Source organism: Acomys russatus, chromosome 11 (assembly GCF_903995435.1).
Source record: "Acomys russatus chromosome 11, mAcoRus1.1, whole genome shotgun sequence".
Lineage (NCBI taxonomy): Eukaryota > Metazoa > Chordata > Mammalia > Rodentia > Muridae > Acomys > Acomys russatus.
Genome location: NC_067147.1, coordinates 42,328,178 through 42,354,295, shown reverse-complemented (window position 1 = coordinate 42,354,295; position 26,118 = coordinate 42,328,178). Strand labels below are relative to the sequence as shown.

The 26,118-nt window shown below is 37.9% G+C and overlaps 1 protein-coding gene across 1 annotated transcript in view; it reads right to left on the bottom strand.

Annotated features, from left to right (window-relative positions):
* Ctnna3 (catenin alpha 3) overlaps positions 1-26,118 on the bottom strand; it is a 1,456,883-nt gene that overhangs the window by 127,978 nt on the left and 1,302,787 nt on the right. The window contains exon 14 of the mRNA XM_051153175.1: positions 9,174-9,266. Within this exon, the coding sequence (XP_051009132.1) occupies positions 9,174-9,266 (93 nt within the window). The remainder of the gene's footprint in view (positions 1-9,173; positions 9,267-26,118) is intronic.

The following is a 26,118-nucleotide window of genomic DNA, read 5'->3' as shown; positions in this document are numbered from 1 at the left end:
ATCCAGAGGGTCCCAGAAACCTACAAGTAGAACATTATGATAGGCAGATTTGGGCCCAGGGGTCCTGCTCAAACTAAGGCACAGGCCAAGGACAATACAGGCAGTAAACTTTAAACCCCTACCCAGATCTAGCCAATGGTCAGAACATTCTCCACAGCTGAGTGGAGAGTGGGATATGACTTTCTCACATACTGTGGTGCCTCACATTTGACCATGTCCCCTGGAGGGGGAGACCTGGTGGCACTCAGAGGAAGGACAGCAGGTTACCAAGAAGAGACTTGATACCCTATGAGCATATATAGGGGGAGAAAATCCCCCTCAGGAACAGTTATAGGGGAGGGGAATAAGGGGGAAATGGGAGGGAGGGAAGAATGGGAGGATACAAGGGATGGGATAACCACTGAGATGTAACAAGAATAAATGGATAAAAAAATTTTAAAAAATAGTTAGGTCTAGAAAAATCTAAATAGGTTAGGAAAACCAGAATGTATTTTATGATAAACTATGGAAGGACTCAAAAAGTTCTCTTAGATTTAGAACTAAATTTGTTGAATTTTTTAAATTGCAAAAAGGTGTATAAATTTTGAGTAAATTTGTGGGGTTAATTAAAGCATTTAACCTAGGAAATAGTGAATGTCACATGTGCCTGTGAGCTCTAAGGTACAGGACATAGACAGGCCTGCGTCTTTGTGAAGGCAGAGCCTAGGAAAAAGGACTGCATCAGAGCTGTGAGATAATGTGGTAACAGATCTTGGTACAACATAAGAATGTCTAGAAAAAATGGGAAGGACTGGAGGACCTCAGGGCACAGAATGAGGGACAATGGACGCTGGTGTCTGTAAATACAGAGAAGGGCCCGGTAAAAACCTAAGTCAGTATGGTGCTTGCTGTGCAAACATAAGGACCTGAGTGTGATCCTCATAACTTACCTACAAGAAAACTGGTCAGTGTGCTGCCCACTTAGGATCCCAATGTTGGGAATGTGAGGGCAGGAAGGAACCAGCTAGCCACGCCTTCCCAGCAAGCTCAAGGCCAATAATAGATAGATAGATAGATAGATAAATAGATAGATAGATAGATAGATAGATAGATAGATATGTAGATAGATAGATAGATAGATAGATAGATAGATAGATAGATAGGATTTAATAAATAGAGCCTGTCTCTAAAATTAAAAGTTGAATGTCACCTGAGGAGGTTGCCCCTGAACCTCACATACATTCTTCATGCACACAAACAAGTTCATACACATGCAAGGATCCATATACCTATGAATACACAAACAAACACATGTGCGCATGAATACACAAGAAATTCAAGGAAATATACAAGATATGGGAAAACAGAGTGATTGCCAGAGGCAAACCTGAGAGGAAAGAAATGGATGACCAGCAAAGTCCCAGCCTTCTGTGGGAGGGCTGCTGCATCATTTAATTTAGCCAGGTTTCCTTCATAATAACCCAAGCCAAATTATATCATGAAGCAGGTAATGAGGTCACATCTCTTCAGACGCTGTGTGGTAATTCAGTATACACTGATTATTAGAAGCAGATTCTGATAATAAATAGGGCTTATTAAAACCATTCCATTCTTTATTTTAAGTAAACCACCCATCCGTGGCAGGTTTTTTTCATACACTCATAGCGGAGGACATTCGGGAACTGCCTGTAGACAAGCAATAATGAGGCAGTTATTTGTATCACCAACATGAACTTGCAGTGAACATGGGTGGTAGTTTTTTTTTTTCTCTTAACCCAGCAAGAATCATTTTAAGACTTGATATGCTCCAATTCATTTGCTGCTGTTGACATTTTGAGGTTGTGTCCAGTAACCTAGGCAACTGTTCTCATTTCTCTCCTAATTTACTTCTATTTATAGAGCTTATATAGATTCAGTGATCTCAGAGACAACTCCTTAGAGCAGAGTAGGCTTACCAGCTATGTAATCCTCATGGGTAAATATTTAATAAATCCACAAATAAATTTATTTGAGCTGCAATTTATATGGTTTAGGAGCCCTTTTAAAATTGGGGGAAATTCATGCTGAAAGGTGAACTGACAATGGTTGAAGTTAAAAATGTGAGTTCTATATATTTGATATTTACGTACACAAACAGTTCCAGCAATTAGAGACCACACCTTCAGATACAATCTATCTATCTATCTATCTATCTATCTATCTATCTATCTATCTCTTTCTCTCTCTTTCACACACAGACACAGATACACAGACACACACACACACACACACACACACACACACACTAAGGCCACATTAAATGCTACTGAATGAGTCCCTTTTACTAACCCTCATCTGTAAGCCACCATGATCTGGTTTAATTGTAGGAGACATGGAAGATGTAAGGCTTTAGTGGCTTTCAAGCTGTGTGGATGAACGGAAGAAACTCTGGGCACAATATGGACTGGGATAGAGAGAGGAGTAATTTTTAAATGGTTACTTGAAAAACTGTCTCTGATATGCTAAGATCAGGATAAGATTCCCTTAATCTTCCTCATAGCCAGGCTATATCATAAATAAACAGGAATTCAATTTCTTTCTAACTCTGAGGTGTTTAAGAACACCAGCATGACCACTCTCCTCTATCAGAGGTCTCGATCACCTTTTGTAAGGTTATATAGTAATCAAATCTCCCACTTTACAAAGGTGGTTGAGACCTCTGATAGAGACAGAATGTATGGGTTGCCAGGATACCAAAACACTACAAAGAAAAATTCTCATGGGTCAGGACCAAACCTCCAATTAATATTGAAAACAACAAGAACTTGTGAGACCATAATGGCCCAGGATTAGAGAGGAAGTGTAGAGGAGCTTCAATCCCTGATACCTCAGCAGGAGTTGCCTCTCTGCCCCCACCTAATCTGACCCTCTAACGTCTGTGCCCCACCATCGGCCCTAGCAAGAATCAGTTACCTTGACCGTTATCAGACTTTAATCTTTGTTTAACCTTATTAGGTTTCAGCCCCGAAACTCCATACAGCCCCTGAGTATGCAGATGCAGTATCTTCCAGCATCTTTGCTCTGGCCAATTGTATACAGCTACACAAACATTGCCCAAGAGACCCTGGCCACCTCCCCAGGGACATAAATATCCTCTTTTCTCTCCAACTAAGTGAGCAGTCTCACTGAAGCTGTCTCCTGAGAAGGCTGTTTCTCGCTCATGCACTGCTGACTGAGATTCTGCCTTGTACCTTATACCCAGCTATGCTTCACTCCCTCCAGTCCAGCTCAGTGTGAAAACAGCCTGGATACCCCCAAGGGGAGAAGCGAAAGCAGGGCAACAGAACTGGATAATTCTTGAAATATGCTCTCTGTTACTATTCTGTAAAGAGTTAACTCTTTGGTTTCTATTTAAGCTTCATGTTACTTTAACAGCCATATGTGTTCTGGTATCATTGGGAATCACATCAAAGCCAATTTCCTTTTAAACTCTTAGAGTATGTCCTGCTTTCTTACCTTTTTCTAAAAACAAAAGAATAGCTGTCCCCTGAAAGTAACCACCTAGCAGAGGATTAAAAAAAGATATTAAGACTCACAGCCATACATTCGGCAGACCTCTCGGACAAGGCAGAATAAAAGGACCTGGAGGAGATAAGAATTCCATAAGGAGACCAACAGTGCCAATTAACCTGGGCCCAGGGGTGCTTACAGAGACTGAAGCAACAATCAAAAAACATTTATGGACTAGACCTAGGCCCATAAACAGATGTAGCCAATGGGCAGCCTGGCCTCCATGTGGGTCCCCTAGTAAGGGGAGCAATGGATGCCTGAAGTTATACATAGTATCAAAATTTATATGTACAGATGTAATTCCTATGCACTGATCCTATTGTAAATTTTAATTTATAAATTAAGTTGATTGTTAGCAAGGAACAAAATAGAATGCTTGTAGCAATATACTTCTAAAATTTCAAGCACTGCTGCTCTTGCAACTTGGGGCTACTCTTAAGTAGAATAATGATCACTTATGCACAATGCTGAAATGCTAATAACAATAAAGTTGATCTGAGATTCAAAATGGCAAAATGGTAGACAAACAGATGATAATGTCCACAGAGTGGATGGGTTGAACAAAGGTGATGTGTGATGGAATAATAGTGATCAAGTGTAATTTAAAATGTATGAATTGTTTGTTGGGCTGAACAAAGGTGATTTACCTCTCATGTGTGATGGAATAATAGTAAACACATGTGATTTAAAATATATGACTTGTTTATTTCTGGAAATTTCCATGTAAAATTTTTGGATGGTGTTAGGTTTCAAGTCAATGAAACCCCAAGAAGTGAAATTTGGAAGATTATTGCAAGTCTTATAATATCAGAAGAACCTAAAATACAAATTGATAGATCTGTGCAAAGAGCGGAATTAATTTCTCATGTGCAATTTGTTCTTGAAAACTCACACAAGATTGTACTGTTAAATTTTACAAATGAGAAAACTGAGCATAGAAATAGAACTCTTTCAAAGTCAGTTGTTACAAATAATATAGCAAAGACGCGAATCTACTTTTGTGTGACTCTAAATACCACACTCCTACACTGTAAGCACTGCTAGATGGTGAATCCACCTCTTCCTGCATTTCAATGCCTACACTCTTTCAATTCACTTTATCAAGCATCTCTAAATATATGGTTGTCCCCCAAGAAGGTTTGAGGAGCATTCCCTCAACTGTTGTTCCCTTATTAATGCCGAAACAGTTTACAAAGCCTCAACTGCCCCTTTGTTGTCCCCATTGGAGAAGATGAATGAGAGAAGCACTTGAGAAATTAGAGTTTGCTTTTGTTCAGTTACTGAAACAAACAAACAAAAGTGTCAACACCATCAGCAGCCATATGCAACATAACTGCCTCTCCTCTTGAGTTCCATACTGGGAGATTTGAGTTTTATGTCCCACAAAATCTCCTCTTCTCTCACTCTACTTGCCTAACGGCCTGTTTATCAAGGAGAAGCAATCTGCCACCAGCGACAGTGAGTGAGTGAGCACCACCGTGGAGACGCTGAATGTAAATCAACAAACTGATTTTCCTATTGATAGAAAATCTGCAGCTGGGACATTTAGAAATTTATGAGGATCACACAGGAGTGATTTCATGACATGGTCTTCGGTGTCGCAAATCGTTTTCCCAGTGGACAGTTGTACTATTAATTCTACTGAGTCATGAGAACGTTGCTCTATACTGTAAGTGCACTGTTCTAGAAACTGTGTGTATGAGATCAGAAAATCTGTGATTTTTGTCACAAACAACATGACCAGGATAAACTATTTAAATTCTCTTGGATCACATTTTCTTTCTTTCTTTCTTTCTTTTTTTTTTTTTTTTTTCCCCTGAGTCTGGTGTCACTATGCAGCCTTAGCTGGCCTGGACTCACTTTATAGACCAGGCTGGCTTCAAAATCACCAAGATCTCCCTGCCTCTGCCTCCTCAGGTTCTGGATTAAAGACGTGTGCCATTCTGCCCAGCTGAATCTCATTTTCTACTTTGCAAAATCAAGAAGAAAATAATGACAAAGGATAAACCCAAGTCTTTTGTTAAAGAACACAAACTTGGAGGCGCTGCATGAACTCCGATGTGTTACTCAGTACTCAGGACTGCTGTGTTACAGGAAAGCATAACTTAGCATGGATGAAGTTTAATCTTAAGAAAAAGTGGACTCCCAAAAGCTTTACTATCATAAGCTTAGGAAGTTTTTTGGTTTTTTAATTAATTTATTCTTGTTACATCTCAATGTTTATCCCATCCCTTGTATCCTCCCATTCCTCCCCCCCCCATTTTCCCATTATTCCGCTCCCCTATGACTGTTCCTGAGGGGGATTACGTCCCCCTGTATATTCTCATAGGGTATCAAGTCTCTTCTTGGCTACTTGCTGTCCTTCCTCTGAGTGCCACCAGGTTTCCCCCTCCAGGGGACATGGTCAAATGTGAGGCACCAGAGTACGTGAGAAAGTCGTATCACACTCTCCACTCAACTGTGGAGAATATTCTGACCATTGACCATTGGGACAGAGGGGAAGGCATCCTATTGGGACTCTAAATGAGAGACGCATGGGAGAACAGCAAAATAAAAGGATCCAGAGGAAGTTTTTTAAAATAAGTCTTAACAGAAATCCAGTTTCCTGCCTCTTTCATGTTGAGACTTTACTATAAAAAAATCATGCATTTATGTTTGATTAAAACATGAACAGAACAAACAATAAGCTCTGCAAATAATCTTCTCCAAATCCATTACAAAACCAAGTCCTGTACCACTGTGGAACCTGCTCAGTTGATATAATCACACCGTTGGTGCAGAGAATTCCCATGCTCAATATGGGGATAATCATGTTTGCCCGGCTCTCCAATTGCCACTTCATAAGGCATGCACTGTTGGTCATTTAATATTTGTCTCTCATTGTCTGCAGACTGTGAATCATTATTTTTAGTTACAGACCTTTACAATACCCAATGGCATTTGCAGCTGATGACAGCTATAAAGGATGATGCTGAGCCGAAGGTACTAGGAGTGAAACACAGAAAATAAAATGATAATAAATAACTGTCACTCAGTGCCTAAGTAGTGTCTGAAATTGGTTCGAGTGCATGTCCAATATAACATAAATGCATAATTTAAAAAGCAAAAAAAAATGTTGATTCCTTTCCATCATGCAATGAACAAGAAGGAATCCAGATGCTTGTCTTCCGAGACACCATGAATTTAACACAAAGCATGGTGAAAGTACTCAAATGGTTCTCCCAGGACTCCGTGATGAATCAATCTTAGAGCATTTCCCCAAAGTGTTGGTATTCAAAAAATGCATTTAAAGTAGTAGTCTAATGGGCACAAAAACAAACAAAATTTCTAAGTATAAAGAGAAGATATAAACTTAGACACAAGAGTAAGGAACACAGCAGCATCATCTCAGAAGAAATAGGAAACTGTTGGGAATATGAAATGTCTGACAGGAATGATGGACTTATTAAAAGAAATTTTTGGTACTGGTCAGGTGATTTGGGTTAGAGACATGCTCATGCTATCCTTTTTGGTTATCTACATCCTAACTGAATGATAGAGTATATTGTGATTAACCTGCAAGGTAGATGTACACTAAAACATGCTGCTGGCGTTAAATTGTATCTATTATGAAATAATTGAATTTAAAAGTTTTATTCTTATTATTTATAAACAGTTAGATTTTAGATTTTATTATGGCATACTCCTCCTACTAAGACAGCTTTCTTACCCTGTAATGTGCACTCCCCCATCTCTCTCTGTCTCTCTGTCTCTCTGTTTCTCTCTCTCTCTCTCTCTCTCTCTCTCTCTCTCTCTCTCTCTCTCTCTCTCTCTCTGTCTCTCTAGGTTTCTGTCTCTTATTCCTTTGGTAAAATCAGTCTTACTCACGGTACAGAATTGTCATAGTTCATTTTATAAAATTTATCCTACCAGCTTTAGGTCATAAGAAAACTGATATGAGTAATAATCAATTGCTTGATTGTGAAAATGCTCTCCACGCCTCTAAAAAGCTATTGTGGTGGCTTGAATGAGAATGGACCTCATAGGCTCATATATTTGAAAGCTTAGTCACAGAGAAGTGGACCTGTCTGAGAAGGAATAGGAGGACGCTGAAGCGCGCCCAAATAAATATTATTTATGCATTACTATAGACTTTTAAGCTCATAGTTTCCAAAGGGAACCCACTGAGAGCCTGTGGAAACAGACTATACTTAAGAAATTTCAATCAACAAATGAAAGAGAAAGGGAAGAGTGAGTCTGAGAAATTTTAATAATAGACCCACAGGAATGAAAGGAGAGATAAACGATTGACAATGACTAAGCATTTCCAAGGGAATCTCACACCCTAATTATAGCCAAGGATCAGGGTAAGATGGCAAGGACATCGAGTCATTTGGAATATACTGGAAAACTAAAGGAGCAGAGGTATTAGTTACATGAAACCGAATTTTGCTCCTAGCAGATTTGATGGTGAGTGATCTGTCTTGTTACAGCTTGTGATGATGTTACCACACCAAGTTGTTGAAGAAAAGCTAGATGGTTATAGAACTCTATGCAGGTGGAAGAAATTCTACAATCCAGAGGAATTTATGAATGATCCTAAGAACATAAGCAGTTCTATAAAAGACCCATAAAAGGTCCAATAAGAAGATCAACAGGGTTCATCTAACTGAATGGTGACAAGGATATATAATATATATAAATAAACATGTCCAAGTATTACCTTTTCATTATTCAGTTTTAAAGCTTATAAAACACTCTCATATATATTATCTTATTTGAAGTTAACAGGAGACATGAAAACATCTGGTTTAATCTTCCTTTTCTATATAAAGAAATATAGTTCATTCATAGTATGTGTCTAAACCAAAAATTCATTGCCTATGTGTATAAATCTTGAATATAAAAACAGTCATATTTATCCAAATACAATATATTTCCTTTGTGTAAATTAAACTTTCTTCTAGCAAGGCTTGTCAGTCTTGAGACCTATGCTGATCCCAGTGACACGGATATATTTTACCAGCTACTAGAGCAGAGTTTAGCAACAGCAAAACACATTTCTTCTTTTATTGCCACTTCATGATTCCACATCTTAACAATGATCGAAGCTCTGCTTAAGGACAATCACAACTAGATACTATGTGTTCTAGACACTTCCTGGCATGAATTAGCTTCAAGAAGATTGACGACAACTCTAGTAGCTAAGAGAAATCTGAGTCTCAAGATACAAGCTCCACCTCACACATTACCAACTCCTTTTCCACTATGGTTATTTTCACAACAGGTGTTTGTGTGAGGAGGGTGGTTGAAGGAGTTTCAAAAGATAGCACTAAAGACAAGAAAAAAGACCCCATTACTGACCCAGTAGGAGACTTCGTCATTTTAGAGCATATTTTTAAAATTCAGGATCCTATTCTCTACGTTAAACAAATATATATGAATTTCACTTTCATATTCACATGATGTGTACAAGATCAGAAGCAGTATGGAATAATTTACTACAGAAAAAAAATTCTTCCTTAGCCTGTAACTCTTACAGTTTGAGGCTTTCTTTTCTGTACTTCAGAAAGTCTCATCCAGACCCAACTGTTTTCTGTATGAGAGGCTTCCTGGATGACAGAGACCACTCACAGCCAACAGATGTCCCCTTGGAGACCACTTACTCGGTCAGTTTTCCCTTCCGTCTGAATGCTGGCATGGCTACGGACCTCATGATCTTCTTCAAGGTCAGAAACTTCCTCTAGTTCCTCTGGAGTCTGTGAAAAGAAAGCAAGGTATAACTAATGAGACTGCAAAATGATTCCAGAACTCTAAAAAGAGTCTGTAGGACCTCAGACCAGTGAGGTGACCATTGAGTTAACATATGATCTGGAAATCCAACCACAGCTACGCACACACAAGAGAGGCATTAATTCATATAAAAACCCCAACATTTCCACTTCAACGTCATAACAGACAAAAAAGTGGAAACAACTCTACTGATGAACGCCTATAAAATATTTTCCATCCACACAGGAAAATAAAATTTGTTAATAAAGGTAAGCCAAATAGTTATTCATGTTGCACAGTAGATACACTTTGATTATATCATGCTACATGAAAGGTGCCAATTTAGAAAGACTTTAGAGAATATGACATGAAATATTTGGAATATGCAAATCTTTTATAAACAGCCTCTCTTTGGGATGCTGACAATACTGAAATTAATAATGATCACTGTAGACCTTATGAATACACAAAAATGTTGATTTTGATTTAAAATATAGGACTTTATTGTATATGAATTATAGTCCAATAAAGGTAGAGTAGGTGGAAAAATTAGAGATCCGATGAAATTTTCTATGACTGCAGAGTAATTTGAACAGCCACTATAAGGTTACTCTTAGTAAATAAGTCAGACGGGTTTCATTGGGTTAATAAAGCCATCAGCTGCCACCACAGCTATCAAGAAACCACATTTCCTAGGCACTTACATGAAGAAGCAACATTGCTTGAAATTCTGTATGTATTATAAACAGTCAGACAATGCCCACTCTCTTCTTTCCAGTATCAGTTGAGACAGCTCTTGCTCAGGGAGCCTCTAGATAGAACTGGATAGCTTACGTGCTTCTCCACATCTCTTTGCCCTCCGCCTGCCACAGGCTCATTACTCTCCGGCACTTCAGTTTTAAAACTGGGCAGCTAAGTATTGATTGGCATACTCTGCGAGGAAAGGGTCAGGAGACTGCACTTATCAAAAATAAGAATCTCAACATATGTTGTCATTCTTGCAAGTGCAGCTGGAAATGCAGGCCAAGAATTAATATTTGCTTCACTTTGCATAGTTACAACCTTCTATTATGATGTCTTTTAATACAGAGCCCTGGTGAAAACCCTGGGAAAAAGTAGTTTTTAACCAAAGTCATTCGCAATGAAGTGAAAGAGAGCCTTGAGACTGCATCTCTTCTGGAGAGGTGCCTACTGAAGACTGGCCTCCTTAGACCAATTCTGATTTCCTTAAGCCTTGTTTATTAAACTGTATTTCCAAGATTTTCATGGCTGCTCAGGGCCTTCCTCTCTTTGGTACCAATCTAAAGCTGGGACAGGTGATTATCAGCCGATACAATGGAACAAAGTGCCAACTTCGTATTCACTATTGGCTCCAGTTAGTTTGTCATGCCATGCATCCTTACGCAGCATGGTCTTTGTTCTCAAACACTTGCAATGAGCAGCCCCATTGCATCACCGCAGAATTCTCTGTATGTATTTCATCTGTCTGCCTGCAGATATTAATATTCCACTTTCACTGAGGCCCCCAGTGTGCTCAGCTTTTGTTATCTATGCATAGATCTTTTGCAGCTCTGAGTAGCAGTGATCACAGAGCAATTGATTCTCTCATCCCAGGTGTTAATAGTCTGGGATCAACACTGTACAACTTCTACAAAAACCACACATTGCGCTATTAGCCATTTGTGTGTTCTCATAGGGGCTTTGAGAAAACACATTTTCTACATCCCTCCTTGATACATGCGCTAAGCTGTCTGACATGTGAATATATTTTGTCAAGCAAATCCCCATTCTTGTGCCCTGTTTCTTTTAACTGAAGTCGGTCTGACACCACTACTATGATCTGATTCTTATAAATGTCTTTTTGCTTATTACTTGGGTTGCCATATCCTTTGGGACAACACAGCCTCATCATTCATTCCAATATCTCACCAAGCCTCAAATAAAGCAAACTAACTAAAACTATGACAGTTTTCAGAAATCTCAAGAATCACTTTTGTTGCTGGAAGAGATAAGCCTACCAATTACACCCACATACTTCTGTGCTTTCTTTTTCCGTAACACGGAACTAATATTTTTCTTGCAAAGCCACCAAAATTGACCTCTTCTCTTCATGAGCAAAATCAGTGGGAGAGTGTTCAAAACACTTCCTGGCAACATTTCACATTCTGTGAGGCAGGAGGTTGGAAGGCATTGTGAAATAAGAAGTTAAATATATATTGTAACAGTTAAAATTAACCAAGAAAGACGATTTCTTTAGTTGTTTGGGGGGGGTATATATGTTAACCTTTTCGAGTCTGAATGCAAATCATGGAGAGAAAAAATGAATTTTTACAAAAGAAAGTTTGGGGTGGTGGGATAAAATATATAAAAATCTCTCAAAATAGAGTTATTCTTCACTAGTGACTTTAGAAATCTAAAAATGTAGAGGCTACTGCTATGCTCAGTGGTAGAGCAGAGGCTTAGTGTGTGTTTCAGTTTCATTTCTGTTGGTGTGATAAAATACTCTGACAAAAACCAACAGAGAAGAGTAAAACATTTGTTTGACTTATAATTCCTAGTTACAATCAATCATTTTGGGGAAGTAAAGGCAGAACTGAAGTAAATCAAATCACAGCCTCAGTCTAGAGCAGCACCAGCCTTGCTTGTTTGCGTTCAGCAAACCTTTTCCCTGTTTATGCTGTTCAGGACCACTCTCCTAGGGAATGGTGCCACCTACAGTGGGCATTATCTTCCTCCATAAATTACAATTAAACATACCACCACAGATATGCCAATGAGCCGATCTGATGTAGACGATTCCATATTAAGACTCTGACAAGGACATTCTAGTTTGTGTCAGGTTGACAGTTAAACTGACCATCACAGTATGTGAAAAGAAAGTTACAAGTACACATGAGTTTTCAGTCCATTATAAATCTGTGACAAGAGACTGAACTACCATAAAGGTAATGCCGTAGAGTACAGTGTCCCTATAACTTTTAATAATGCAAGTCTGAATTTTAATTCTGGCCATTCACTGAGGGAAACTGAACTTTTGTGAGCCTTACAAAACTTTGCTTCCCTGAGACCAGAATTTGGGCAATAGTACCTAAGCCCAATATGCACTATGCAGACGAATTTATGAAGATACTGTAAGGGATACGCCTACAGACAGAACTGTGATATAAGAAGATTGTTTCTCTGTTGTTTTCTTACTGTGTTATCTAATTCCTATATAATTTTCACACTTTTTAATGTAAGCTTAGATGCTTCTAATTTGATCCAAATTTATTCTCAAAATGTGACCTTAGACAACACACTAAATACCTCTTACTTCAGAATCTTCAAATCGTATGCTGCCTGGACACGGTGCTTACTGAACACCTGTACTTATATTTGTATAATTACACCTACACATTATGACTGTTCTAAACAGGATTTAATATAATTCTGCTTATATTGTTTTCCCTATGTAGCAGATGAAGGGGATTTTAATGGAAGTTTAATTTTTTTTTTTTTTAAGTTTAAAATGATCTCCTTAAGTAGCTTTGACGAGGGATTGCCCGAGAATGTACCCTGAGGAATGGCGGGATGAATCGCCTTTCTTAAAGTGGACTGTATCGAAATCTAAGCAGAACAATGGAGGCACAGTTGTCTAGAGAATTTTTAGTGGTTTTGGCATTAATTAGTTGTTTCTTATATCACAACCTGGGAAGTTTATTTCACAGTTTCCTCTAGGATCTTGATTATTAAAAAGCCTTCCTCAGGGAGCCTCAAATTAACTGGAAGTTAGCTTAAGTTTCCCACCTGTGATACTGCAGACATTCTACAGAATCCCTCGGGGTAATAATAGAGACAGAATAAGTTGATGTACCAGAATATTATTCAGTAACTAGGAAAAACTGAATGGTCTACAGTATTCATAATTATAAATTGTCCTTATTGTTCTTAGAAGTTCTTACTTTAGTTACATAAAAGAGGGCAAGTAATCAGGCATGGCACTTGAAAACTTGTGACTTGAGCATTTTATCTGAGGTAGTGAGGATGTATCATAATGGGCACTAAAACTTCAGAGGCAGAATAAACTATACACACACACAGGGATAGATGGTACATCTTCTCAGTTATTCTTTTTGCGTCCTCAGTGAGGTGACTAAATGATATTATAGCTAATGTTTTATTTTTTTATTTTTTAGATTTTTTTATTAATTTATTCATATTACATCTCGATTGTTAGCCCTTCCCCTGTTTCCTCCCATTCTTCCCTCCCTCCCATTTCTCCCATTTCTCCCCTTCTCCCCTCCCCTATGTCTGTGACCTAGGGAGACCTCCTCCCCCTATATATGCTCTCAGAATATCAAGTCTCTTCTTGGTAACTAGCTATCCTTCCTCTGAGTGCCACCAGGTCTCCCCATCTGGGGGACATGGTCAGAAAAGGGGCACCGGCGTTCGTGTGAGAGTCAGATCTCACTCTCCACTCAACGGTGGAGAGTATCATGTTTGTCGGCTAGGTCTTGGTAGGGGTTCGAAGCTTACTGCCTATATTCTCCTTGGCTGGTGCCTTAGTTTGAGGAGGACCCCAGGATCCATAAAGAGAGGCACAAAACAAGAAAAACAAGATAAATAAAATAGAGGAAGGGGAAAGGGACAGAAGGGAGGGAGGTACAGAGGGAGGAAAGGAGAAACTCCACACTTCTGACCCCAGAGTGGAATTTTACTATCCTTAATGTTAACAACCCAGTTACCTCTCTGGCACGGTTTCCTATTTCTGCTCTCCCAGCTACTCTTTCAATAGCTCATTATGCAGCATGATAAGGGATAAAGATATTTACTCAAATCAATAGAAGGATTTCTTGAGGATTCTGATAATGATGAAAACACATAGGGTAAATCACAGCCTTAGTCTCTCTATGAGGAAGCTAGTGGGTAGCCATTTCTCTGCTCCAAAGATATCAGTAAAACACAACTGCAGAAGGCACAGATGAATTCAAGAGAAGTGACATCATCAATATTGCTGTCCTTATTCAGCAACCAAATGAGCTTGTAATATAGCTCAGATCTTACGAGGAGCATTCCTATTTCATGAAAACTGTCAAAGGATGAGTCCAGCATGAAGCTTAAATAAAGATGTGAAAGACAAATGAAGCTATGAAAGATAATAAGGTTTGGGTGAAAGCATATTTTTGAAAAGTTCAAATAGTGGAAATTTCCAGAATCAAGTTAAGCTCTTTGATATTCTTCTCTTTGAGAATAGGAAAATGAGGCGGCCATGCCTAATTAGACTCTTCGTGTATGTTTCTTCAGCAAAATGGCACCTGCTGATTCTATATTCCTATTCTCATTCAATCTTAACAATTAACATCCTATTAATTCTTATTATTTTACTATCACAGTAGAGGAGACCAATATACTTAATAGATCATAGTTCAATATCACACAACTAATAAAGACCACTTCAAAACAGGCCCAAAAGTTGTTTTATGGACCATGTGGCATGGTAGTCACAGTTGCATGGTAAGCTTGAGAAAGTGACAAAGTTGCATATGTGTTAGAAAGGCTTTAAAGAGGCTCGGGGGGGAGATGCTTCAATCAGCCAAGTGTTTACCATGCAAGCATGAGAGCCTGAGTTGGATCCCTAACACCCAGGGTAAAGCCAGAGTGAATACCCCTGTTATCCTAGAGTAGAGGAGGCAGAGACTGGGGATCCACAGGCTTCCTGTCCAGACAGTCTAGCAAAACTGGGGAGCCCCAGGTTCAATAAGAGACTTTTTCACAAAAGTAAAGTAGGGATTTATTACAGAAGACACCCTATGCTGACCTCTAGCCTCCACGGACACTTGTATGTATGCATGCACTACACACCTGCACACACAGCTCCAAAAGCATGGAGCTTAGGAAACAAGGTAGGCCAGGGATTTAGAGACTTCAGGAAACTCAAGAGACTCATCTTGAATCTCCCCACTTCTGCCATACGTCACTTCTGTACTATCATGAACATAGTGTCTTTACTAAAGATCCGACTTGGGTCCTTCTTAATTCCCCATTGCTGCCTCCAAGTAACTAGATATAACCTTGAAAACTGAACTGAAAGTCTTTTTATTTTCTATAATGTTTCCCATACTTCAATATACACCAAGGTAAAAATGAATTAAACTGTACCTACAGCCTGAGTACCAGAACGCTAGCAAATCTAAAAACTTCCCAAGTCATTTCTTTCTTTTTAGTTTAATTTAATCCAAATCAACATATATGGGTGAGCAAAACTAAAGAACATAAGTCCTTCTAGGACTTGGCTGTGGTTTATGTTATATATTCACATTTTTAATAGAAAGCACTAAAATTCTTGTAGTAAAGTAAAACACAGCAGGACAATGACCACTGGATATCTGAAATCAGAACATAATCTCCTGAATAGTTCATGACACTGGACAAGAATTTACTTTGTTGAGAAGGCAGTTTCCTCAGAAGGAAATAAAACATTGGAGTGAGATTCATAAAATGAGAATATCTCACTTTCTGCATCAAACTTCATAACCAAATACACACTATCAATTTTCCTTTGCAATGAACAGTGTAATATAGCTCATCAAAATTTAAGTGTCTACAGATTTTACTTAGGACATTATAATAAGATATTCATGAAATACATACTTGCAAAGAAAGTGAACACATATGAGGGAAAACAGAAACAGCCTCAAGCAGCTTCTTGGAGAACAAGGTATGCCAACTATTTAGAAACGCTGAGTATCCTGAGAGATTAGAATTGAATCTCATCCTTCCCCTCCCCATATCATTTCATTGTAAGTGAATGCATATACATGTGTATGCAGGCAAAAAAAAATTAAAGAAAACAAACCAACAAACATTACTAATTACCATCTATAAGTTTTGAAATACTATGTGTAGCTCCTGTCCTTTGAAATTGATTTGTTTCTAAATTTTCAATGCCAGATTACTGTTTTTACTGGCAGGGAAAAAAGGTAGAAAGCATTATAAGGAAATCTGCTTAAGGTTCAACAAGCCATTTCAAGGACATGCAGTGATTTTTCAAAAGGGCAAGGCTACAAGAACTGAGCAGGGCCACAGAGGTCTTTGCAATTCTTCTGTTAATGCTCCATGGTTGGCACTGATGTAGACAAAGACACAGCATCCCAAGTGTGAGGTAGAGTACACCATGTGTTTTCATGATCACAGCAGACATTAAAGGGGACTGCAAGAGAAGAGGCAGAGACACCCCTCCCCCACCATCACGCAACTCCCTACACTGCATTCTCTTCAGAGTTACATGGCTTTGTAGGAGCGGCTATTTCATCCATGTATCACATTTTCAGCATTCAGGTAAGTTGATTTACGAAAATATTCTCTAGGCATTATTTTGAGGGAATGGAGAGTTGTGTCTTACCTTCCTGCTATGGATGTATTCCTTCCATTCAGAATTCATTAGGATGTTAGGTACCATATCAACAGCACTAACCAAATTCATCTAGATTTGCAATGAAACCCTAGGCACAGAAAGAAAGCTGAGAACACCAGCTGTGTTCCAGCCAAGCTATACTTCCAAGCAGGGTGCCCAGGCATTCCTATTTCCCTGAGATAAAAAACATGGAGAAATATAAAAGAAGTTATATATTACTAGGAAGATGTTGTTCAGTAACATGGTAATTCAGATCACTATGAGACTACGGGCATAATATTTAGGTTTCATGGACTGAAATTTGCTTTATGGGACCATAAGAACTCCCTAGCCTGCTAGGAAAAAGTAGGCCAAGCTGGCAGCTTGGGTATAAAACACGGCACTTGAATACAACAAAACAAATGTTTGGACAACCCCTAAGGAAGAACTACACTGTTGTATAAAGAGAATTTTAACTCCCCAAACTAAAATGCCTCTTTGTACAAGTAAGGGAATTCATCACTGTGTAAGATGTGATCCAATGTGGGCACTCATAGTTTCTGTGAAATTGGTTCTCAGCCCATGATCTGTGCTATACCTAGAGAGATTTCTCCCAAGCAGTGGAGTGAGGATAGGTAGGGAGATAAACATAGTGTAGAAAATAATACTGAAAATGTGTCTGTGTCTCTTCATATATTAGACGTACAGAGAAGAGAGTCAGTCATTCCATTGTTACGGATTTGCTCAAAATAATATGTTTTATTCACATAAATTCTTACTCATCAATATTCATAGTTGATTTATTTTACTATCCAAGGATTCGACCAGTTAGATCAACAGGGGAATTATTTAATAAATAAACTTTAAAATAGTAAGGTGTATATCTATTTTCTAGACTGCTATTCTACAACACCAAATAGGTTATTGATTAAAATAATATGTGAGTAAAAAAAAAACACTTATGTTTAATAAAATCAGGCAGACCATCCAAACCTTGCATAGTCCCACTAAGGTAAGAGACTGGAGTTGTTTAGAAGCTAAGGGCAGCATCAAGCTATGAAGTGACACTGGTAAGAGTTTACTTATCAAGTAAGTTCTGGGGCATTGGTAGTTTCAGGATTAGATATCTATGCCTATGAAAATATTAACTGGCATGTAACTAAATGCCTGTTTGTTAAATGTTACTTATCATTAGTAGCTCAGTAGTAAAAATGTGCATTTATTTCTTCATGCACTTATGTAACATGTAACAATGTTAATCACTCTTGATGATCCAAGGCAATAAGAGCTGGGATCCTAAAACAAAAATTTCTAATGAATAAATACATTGAAAAATGCAAATTCATTTTAACTTCATTAATGAATAAACATTAACACTTTAGAATTTATAGATTTATATGAGGAACATATACTTTACTACATTTAAAAATAAAGATGCTTTAAAAAAAAATGATCGTTTGCTGTCTGAACAGTCACCCAAAAGACTTTCTATCATTGGAGCATCATCTTCAGCGCTCTCTGTATCTGACAGACATATTTGTGAGACAGGAACTATTGAGGCCTTGCTTACCCTGTCTTGGCAGAGTTTGGCCATAAACTCTGTCTGCATCTAAGCTTACCTGTTTTTAGGCAGAATTCCTCAGGTAATTAAGTTTTATTCCTTCTCAAGAGTCTACTGGTGTTGAAGACCAGATATTTTAGTTTTATAATTAATCTTAGCTTGTTTGGGGTTAAGATTTTTTAGGTCTAGATAGATGTTTTAAATTGATAGAGATGAGATATGATAGATATTGATTTACATTCAGAATTTCTGACTCACCAAGATAGGAAATATGTTTTCTTAAAGGCTGCCAAAAGCAAATAGGCAAACTACTATGAATGTAACATTTATTTAATTTCTGATTGTTTCATGGTTTTTCTTGCTGTATGTAGTTTATTGTGTTTGTGTGTAATAATATCACTGTATATGTAAAAACATAATAAAAATAAAGATGCTTAAGTACTGATAGCAAAGAAAAGGTCTTCAGAAGGACATAAATGTATAATACCTTCAGACAAGAAAGGCAATGCATAATGACAGTGTGGTTGCTATTTTCCCTAATTGTCTTTCTATTATACCAAATTACATAGGCATGCTCATTAAAAACATGGTTTCTTTTAAAACTCAGTGCAACAAAACACAAGCTCTCCTCAACTGTGGTCTTCTGGAGTGATCTATTTTTTTGTTGTTGTTGTTCCAATTTTCACTGTTTGTTTACATCTTCCAAATATTCAATGTAATTCATTATTCCATTCAGGTTTGCCCTGATATTGTTCTGTCTCCCATTTTCCCTGAAGAGCTTATGCAACTCTGAAGAAACAAGGAACTACATCTAGTCTCTTGGAAAGTTGTCTTCTTTTAAAATTAACTTATAATAAGAGAGACAATATGCTTTGCAAGTGTATCACTGTTAACAATGTGGCAAGATGAAAAATTATGCCACGTTCTAGACAAGAGAATTCGCTTGAGTTAATTATCATCCGTTGCTGTGTGCTATTATTCTATTTAAATCTGAAGATGTCAAATATTGTTTTCATTATAATGTGAGACAAGAAAGCTTGAGTTGTTACGGATTACATTAAAAATATTGAGAGAATAGCCCACATAAAGTACTGAACATTGAAACATGGCAGGTTTCATAATTTCCCATAAATTATAGAAGGATATGAAGGACTCAATGTTTGAATCCTTTTTATTAACTTTTGCATGCATTTTATAAACTATTGAGATAATACATACACTTCTTACTGTGAAGACGCTGTATGATTTATATGGTGGAAATGTTTATTTCAATTCCAAAGTTTTCAGTTGGCTTTTGTTTTCTGCATGCTGTGCACCTTGCACCTAAAACAATATTCTCAGTGTTTTAGCTTATTTTAAAGCAAACCGCATCGAGAGCACAGAGACATCGCAGAGTGTGGAAGACTATGTGTGGGTATGTATGTTTCCAGCGTGACACACCGGCCATCTATTTTGACTTTAAAAGGCAGCTGTCTACATAAATGAAACGTTTCCTTTAATGATTAAGTCCAATTCCTTCGAAAAATGAAGCAAAGACAAAAAAGTAAAAGACAACAAAGTAAATCAGGTGAATCTTTGCTCAATTGCATAAGGAACTGAGTAAGAAATTAGCTCCGCAACCCTGGGAAAGACAGCATTGACCCTAGATTTGTCCTCTTGCTTTCATTCATATGCCTGATAATGTAATCATCTACCCATATTGTCACTGAATAAAGAAAGCATCCATGCTACATACTATTGAGCTGTGATGGATTCCCATTCATAAGATGGTATTTACTTTGTGACATTGGAAACTGTATGAACATTATGTGTGTTTTATCTCTTCCAAATTAGAGTAAGAATGTGGGATTGACAGTGAATGCACACATTGAGTGGCACCTTTCCGTTTAGATTTACAGTCACATTTGCAATGGCCCAGGGCCCATAGTAAGTTCTCAGTAAAAACTATCTACTTCAAAGGTCATTCCTAAGAAAACATCTAAAACATCCATAGGAAACAAAGTAAAACTTTTTATTTTATTTTTTTATGTCAGAGTGAATAATTACCAAAATACAATCCTGTTACACTAGGGGTTGATTATATAACTTTGGGTAACTATACTAACTGCCTTCCAATTTTGATGTGCCTAACTTACAAAGGTTTTTTGGTTACTATTAGAGAGTACAGACAGCAAGTGATGTTGACAAATTAATATAGAACTAAATTAATATAGTACTAAAATTAATATAGTACTAAAAGATAAGTAATAAACATATCTACTTTGATTTAAATTATTAAAAGTTTTAGAATCAGTAAAAAGGGAATTTTAGCTATTCTTTCATTCTAATGCTAATAGATGCAAATATGATTTATTATGCCTAATTGTATTTGTTGTCAGAATTTTAAGGAAATTATATTAGACAAAGAGTGAAAAGAATTGTCCCACCTGATAGTACACTTGTAAAGTGCCATCAGTCATGTTATTTTAGCGTTTACTATTTTAGGTTGCTTATTCTGAAAAATATGATTCATTGAATCTCAAAGGGCTGTGAGGTAAGGCATATGAACAGAAAGGTATATAAGGATCATTAAAGTATATTTTAAACATCAAGCAGAAGACAAGCAGCTGTTAGCAAAGTGGATCACACATAGAGTAGCACCACATTTAAGTTTTCACTCGCGATTTGTTAAGTCTGTTACCTCAGAACAGTAGAAAAACCAGCCCTTAAGTGAGCCAGCCTGGACATAACGGAGAAATTTCAAGTTAAGTTTTAAAATCTGAGAGAACTTTTCTTAGAAAAACGAAAACCTATGGGAGGGGCTGCAAAGTTCTTACTGTCATCTATTTCAAATGGAAATGTATAAGGAGAAGCGGTGAAGGGTCCCTCTGTGTGGGCAGGAACCTTCACGCATTCTGTCGTCATCTCCTTGACGGCCGTTGTTCTACGTGCGGAACAGATACAGGAGACAGGGTTCAGCTAAAGCTCAGAAACCGGAAGCTTTCCCAGGAAATGTCTTTTCTAACAGCCCAGAGGCCCCTCAGCTCCTGCTGCGGCAGATGCAGGAACATCTGAAGCTCAGAAGCGGGAGCTGACAGTTAAAACTGCATCAGGTTTCTTAATTAAACAAAGATCCTTATTTACCCTTTGGCCTAATTTTGTTAATTCATAGTTAAACAGTATAAGTTAAAAATCACTAAATTTTATTGCTAATAAATCTCTGTAACTAGTTTAAACCCTTCTAGTAACAGCAAGAAGTAGCTATATTACAAGCTTCTTGTGCTGTAACATAATTCTATCCTTTTTTGCTTGTACAACAGCCTGGATTCCTTCATGTGCAATATGTGTACGTGGACAAGATGCTGTTTTTTTTTTTTTTTTTTTTTTTCGTTTTCTTTCTTTTTGCTATGTTAAAAATAAATTTTATTGCACAGAAGAAGTAAAATTGAAAGAAATAAATATAAATTCTGTCCTTCCCTCCACAGCATTGATAAAATTGACCCAACCACCTGAGTCGATCTTCCGTATGCCTTACTTCACTATGTAACACTATATTGACGTCTCTATGTAAATTAAGAAAACAGAGCAAAAAATAAATAAACCCTAAAATTTTTACCTTTAAAATGTTTAATTTATTATAATTTATTCAGATTACATCCTGATTGTTATCCCCTTGCTTTATCCTCCTGTTCTCACCCTCCCACTTTCCTCCCTAGTATTCTCCCCTAGACCTCTGACATATGGGGTCCCCCTCCTTCGCCATATTAGCACAGCCTATGAGGTCTCATCCTTAGAGCCTGCTTCCCCTTCCTCTGTGTGCCTGCCTGGCCTCCGCACCAAAGGGAAGTGATCAAATTGGAGGCACCAGAGTTCATGTCAGAGGCAGTCCCCACTTTCACCCACAATCGTGGGGAATGAGCTGTCCAATGGTTAGATCTGAACAGGGGGTCTAGGTTCACTGCCTGCATTGTCCTTGGTTGATGCAACTGTTTGTGTAGCCACCCTGGGTCTAGATGCCCCGGCTGTGATGGTCTCCTTGCGGGGCTCCTCGGCCCTCTGGGTCCTTCCACCCCTCTCTTCTTCTATAGCACTCTCAGTGCTCTGCCCAGAACCCAGAAGTTGCTGTCATTCAATGTCCAAAGCTTGATCAGTTCATTAATGAAAAGGTGAAGCTGCATTAGGCTCTAGCCCAAACCATCCAATGAATTTTCATTATTCCACAGTGAACAAATATAGAACACATAAATAAATGGGGTACGTTTATTTTAGATTTGAATCAACGGTAGACTTTTTAAATTTACGTATTTGTGTGTGTGTGTGTGTGTGTGTGTGTGTGTGTGTGTGTGTGTGTACATGAGACTGTGCATGCCTGCAAGTGTACATGCTATATAGCACTGAAGTCAAAGACATCCTTAGGGAGTTGGTCTTTTCCTTTCAACCTGGAAGGAAATCAAGTTCAAGTTGTTAGGCTTGCACATCAAATTCCTTTCTTTGCTAATCCATCTTGCTGGCCCTAAAACAAAGACCTTCCAGAAAATGCTCCACAACACAACAGGGACATATGCTCAACCATGTTCATAGCGGCCTTATTCATAATAGCCAGAACATGGAAACAACCTAAGTGTCCTTCAGTAGAAGAATGGATAGAGAAACTGGTGGTACATTTACACTATGTAATACTGCTCAGCTATTAAAAACAAGGAATTCCCGAAATTTGTGGACAAATGGATTGAACTAGAAATGATCATAATGAGTGAGTTCTCCCAGAAGCAGAAGAAGTCAAATGGTATATACTCACTTATATCTGGACACTAGCCCAAGGCGCATGTCCCATGAAAGTCTTCATTTACCAGGAAAGTGGGTCAGAGGTGAGGATATCCTATTGGGACTTTAGGTGAGAGAAGCATGGGAGAATTGGGAAATAGAAGGATCCAGAGGGTCCTAGAAACCTACAAGAAGAACATTATGATGGGCAGATCTGGGCCCAGGGGTCCTGCTCAAACACCAGCCAAGGACAATACATGCAGTAAACTTCGAACCCCTACCCAGATCTAGCCAATGGACAGGACATTCTCTACCATTGAGTAGAGAGAGGGGACTGATTTTCACACGAACTCTGGTGCCCTATTTTTTACCACATCCCCTTGATGGGAGGCCTGGTGGCACTCAGAGGAAGGATAGCAGGTTACCAAGAAGAGACTTGATACCCTATGAGCATATACAGAGGGTGGAAGTCCCTATCTGTCACATACATAGGGGAGGGGAGTAGGAGAAAAATGGGAGGGAGGGAGGAAGGAATGGGAGGATTCAATAGATGGGCTAACAATTGAGATGTAATATGAATAAACAATAAAGTATTTTTAAAAAACAAAAATAAATGTTCTAGAGACTGGAAAAAACAAAACAAAACAACAACAAAAAAACCAGAGACCTTAATAATAATAAGGTAATAAGGACCTATAAATTTGAAAAATGATTGGGGATAAGGCTAGAGAGATGGCCCTAGAAGTAAGAATGATCATGAGTTCATATTCTCACCTCCCATATAGAAAGACATATATGCTCATGCACACTTCTAACCCCAGAAGGTGGGAGCAAGATACCAAACAGGATTGTTTGTAGCCTGCTGGCTGTTAGCATCACCTAAAGGGGCAGCTTCCCGTTCACTGGGAAGTCTTGAATCAGGAGGGGAAGGCAGAGATCCAGTGAAGAGGATCTAGCATCTTCCTCTTGACTCTGCATATGTGGACTCACATGGACACGGTACATCCACATGCATACACCAACAACTACGAAGGAAAAGATGTATGACACCAATTAAGTTGCCAGTGCTAAGGATGCTAAGGATGCATTTCATGTGAATGCTATGCTCTGCTTTCTCTATGATTTAGTAAAGTTGGACTGTTTAACTAGATAAAGTCTACTTAATACGATAAAAGTAAGAATAAATGTCAATAATCACTTAGGTTACACAGTAAAATAAATACTCTGTTCACTAATATAAAAATCTATAAAATAGTTTCTAAATACATAGATTTTTTAAAATCTACAATAGTCAATTTATTAAGAAGGTAGCAAAACTTTCTGAAACTCATTTTGAAAGACTCCAAATCTCCACAAATTGTGGATACTTATGCCATTTTATTTGATGTGACTAAGATAGGAAACAGATGAATAAGAGATAACATTGGGATAATAGAATATTAGTCATTGTTAAAAGCCGTGAATGATGCTATCAAATCAGAAAAGGATTTTTTAAAGTTAAATATATACTATGAAATAAAAGAACCTGGTAGCATTTAAACAGGCACAAGCGAATAGCCAACTCAGAAAAAGATCCTTTCAACCACAGCCAATTTGTCTTCTAAAAAAGTACCAGGAACACACAATTGGGAAATGATAGATTCTTTCATAAATAGTGTATGGAAAAACTGAGCATCCATAGGCAGAACAATAAAATCAGAGCTTTTTCTCTTACCATGAACAAGAGTCAGTTCAGAATAGGTTACATAAATGCAAAACTCCAAACCATGAAAATGACTGAAAGAAAACATGGGAGAGCCCTGTGACATTGGTGTGCATAATAACGTTTTACATTTGACTTCAAACAATGAAAAACACAGTTTTATTATTCAGCATCCCCCATCGTGTGTGTGTGTGTGTGTGTGTTGTGTGTGGTGTAAGTGAAAATATGTAGAAAAAAACAACTTTTAAGAGGAGAGAATGACTTTTATGTTTTCAGCCATGGTCATTTTGTCCTATCACTTTGAGGCCACGCCCCATCGCAAGGAACATTTGCTCAAGCAGGATACTCATGGTATGGTAATCAGGGTACCAAGAGAAAAACTGGAAGAGGCTGAGGTCCATATGTGCTGTTATCAACCACCACTGCCAGCACCATTGTCGCCACCACCCAAAGAGACCTGCTTTCCCCTTGAAGTGAGACCATACTCAATAAGCTGGGTACCATTTAATCAACACTTAAGCTTTGCTGGACATTTCAGGTGCAAGCCATCACAAAAGGCAGCATACATAAAATCAGATAAATAGGATGTTACCAAACTGGATATTCTTCAGAGTAAAGGAAAAATAAGAGTGTTTACAATAGTTTTTTTATAGGATAAAAAATCATCATTGATAAGTAAAATTATTCAAAGGATGAGGGGATGATGAATGGATGAATGAACCAAAGATAAAACAAAAAAGTAGATGATTTTACTTCTAATTTTGGTTCTATAGAAATGTCTTAATAAAATTTAAATGAATATGGTACCAAACAAGGTAATACATGTCTACAATACAAGCACAGGGAGGTCAATATGGTAGGTCTGCAAGTGGAGGCTAGCCTTTTTTAAATAATGAGACTTAGGCTCAAACAAATGTTGATGCAAATGAATGAATGAATGATCAAATGGATTCCGTACAATTAATAGCAAATTATACTTACATATAATTATATATATCTCTAAGTGAACCTGAAGGCATACAAACAGCATAGAGAAAACAATAAGTGTTTACAGAGGACCAGAGACCTCTGTAAAACCTTAGAAACACTATAGAAATATAGCAACTACAAAGGAACCATGAACTTTATGGAGAAGTAGTAGTAGTGTCATCATCCTCAAAGGTTTTCTTTTTTATGAATGACAAGAGAAAATAATGACTATATGATGTCTGTGTGAATTAAAGTTCTTAATGTCAAGAAAAATAATATAAAACACACTTGAAACACAGTAGGAATAGATCCTCTTGTGTTACATTTCAGGTACAGGTATTGTTTTTCATATGCAGGTTTCCTACCTACAGCCATAAAGAGAATAGTCCCCCATATCAACAGAACACAAATACCACCAAAGTTTGGGGGGCTAAACAGAGTTTACCATTGCAAGCATCTGAATGTTGAGGTGGCTAATTTCTGGTCAAGATC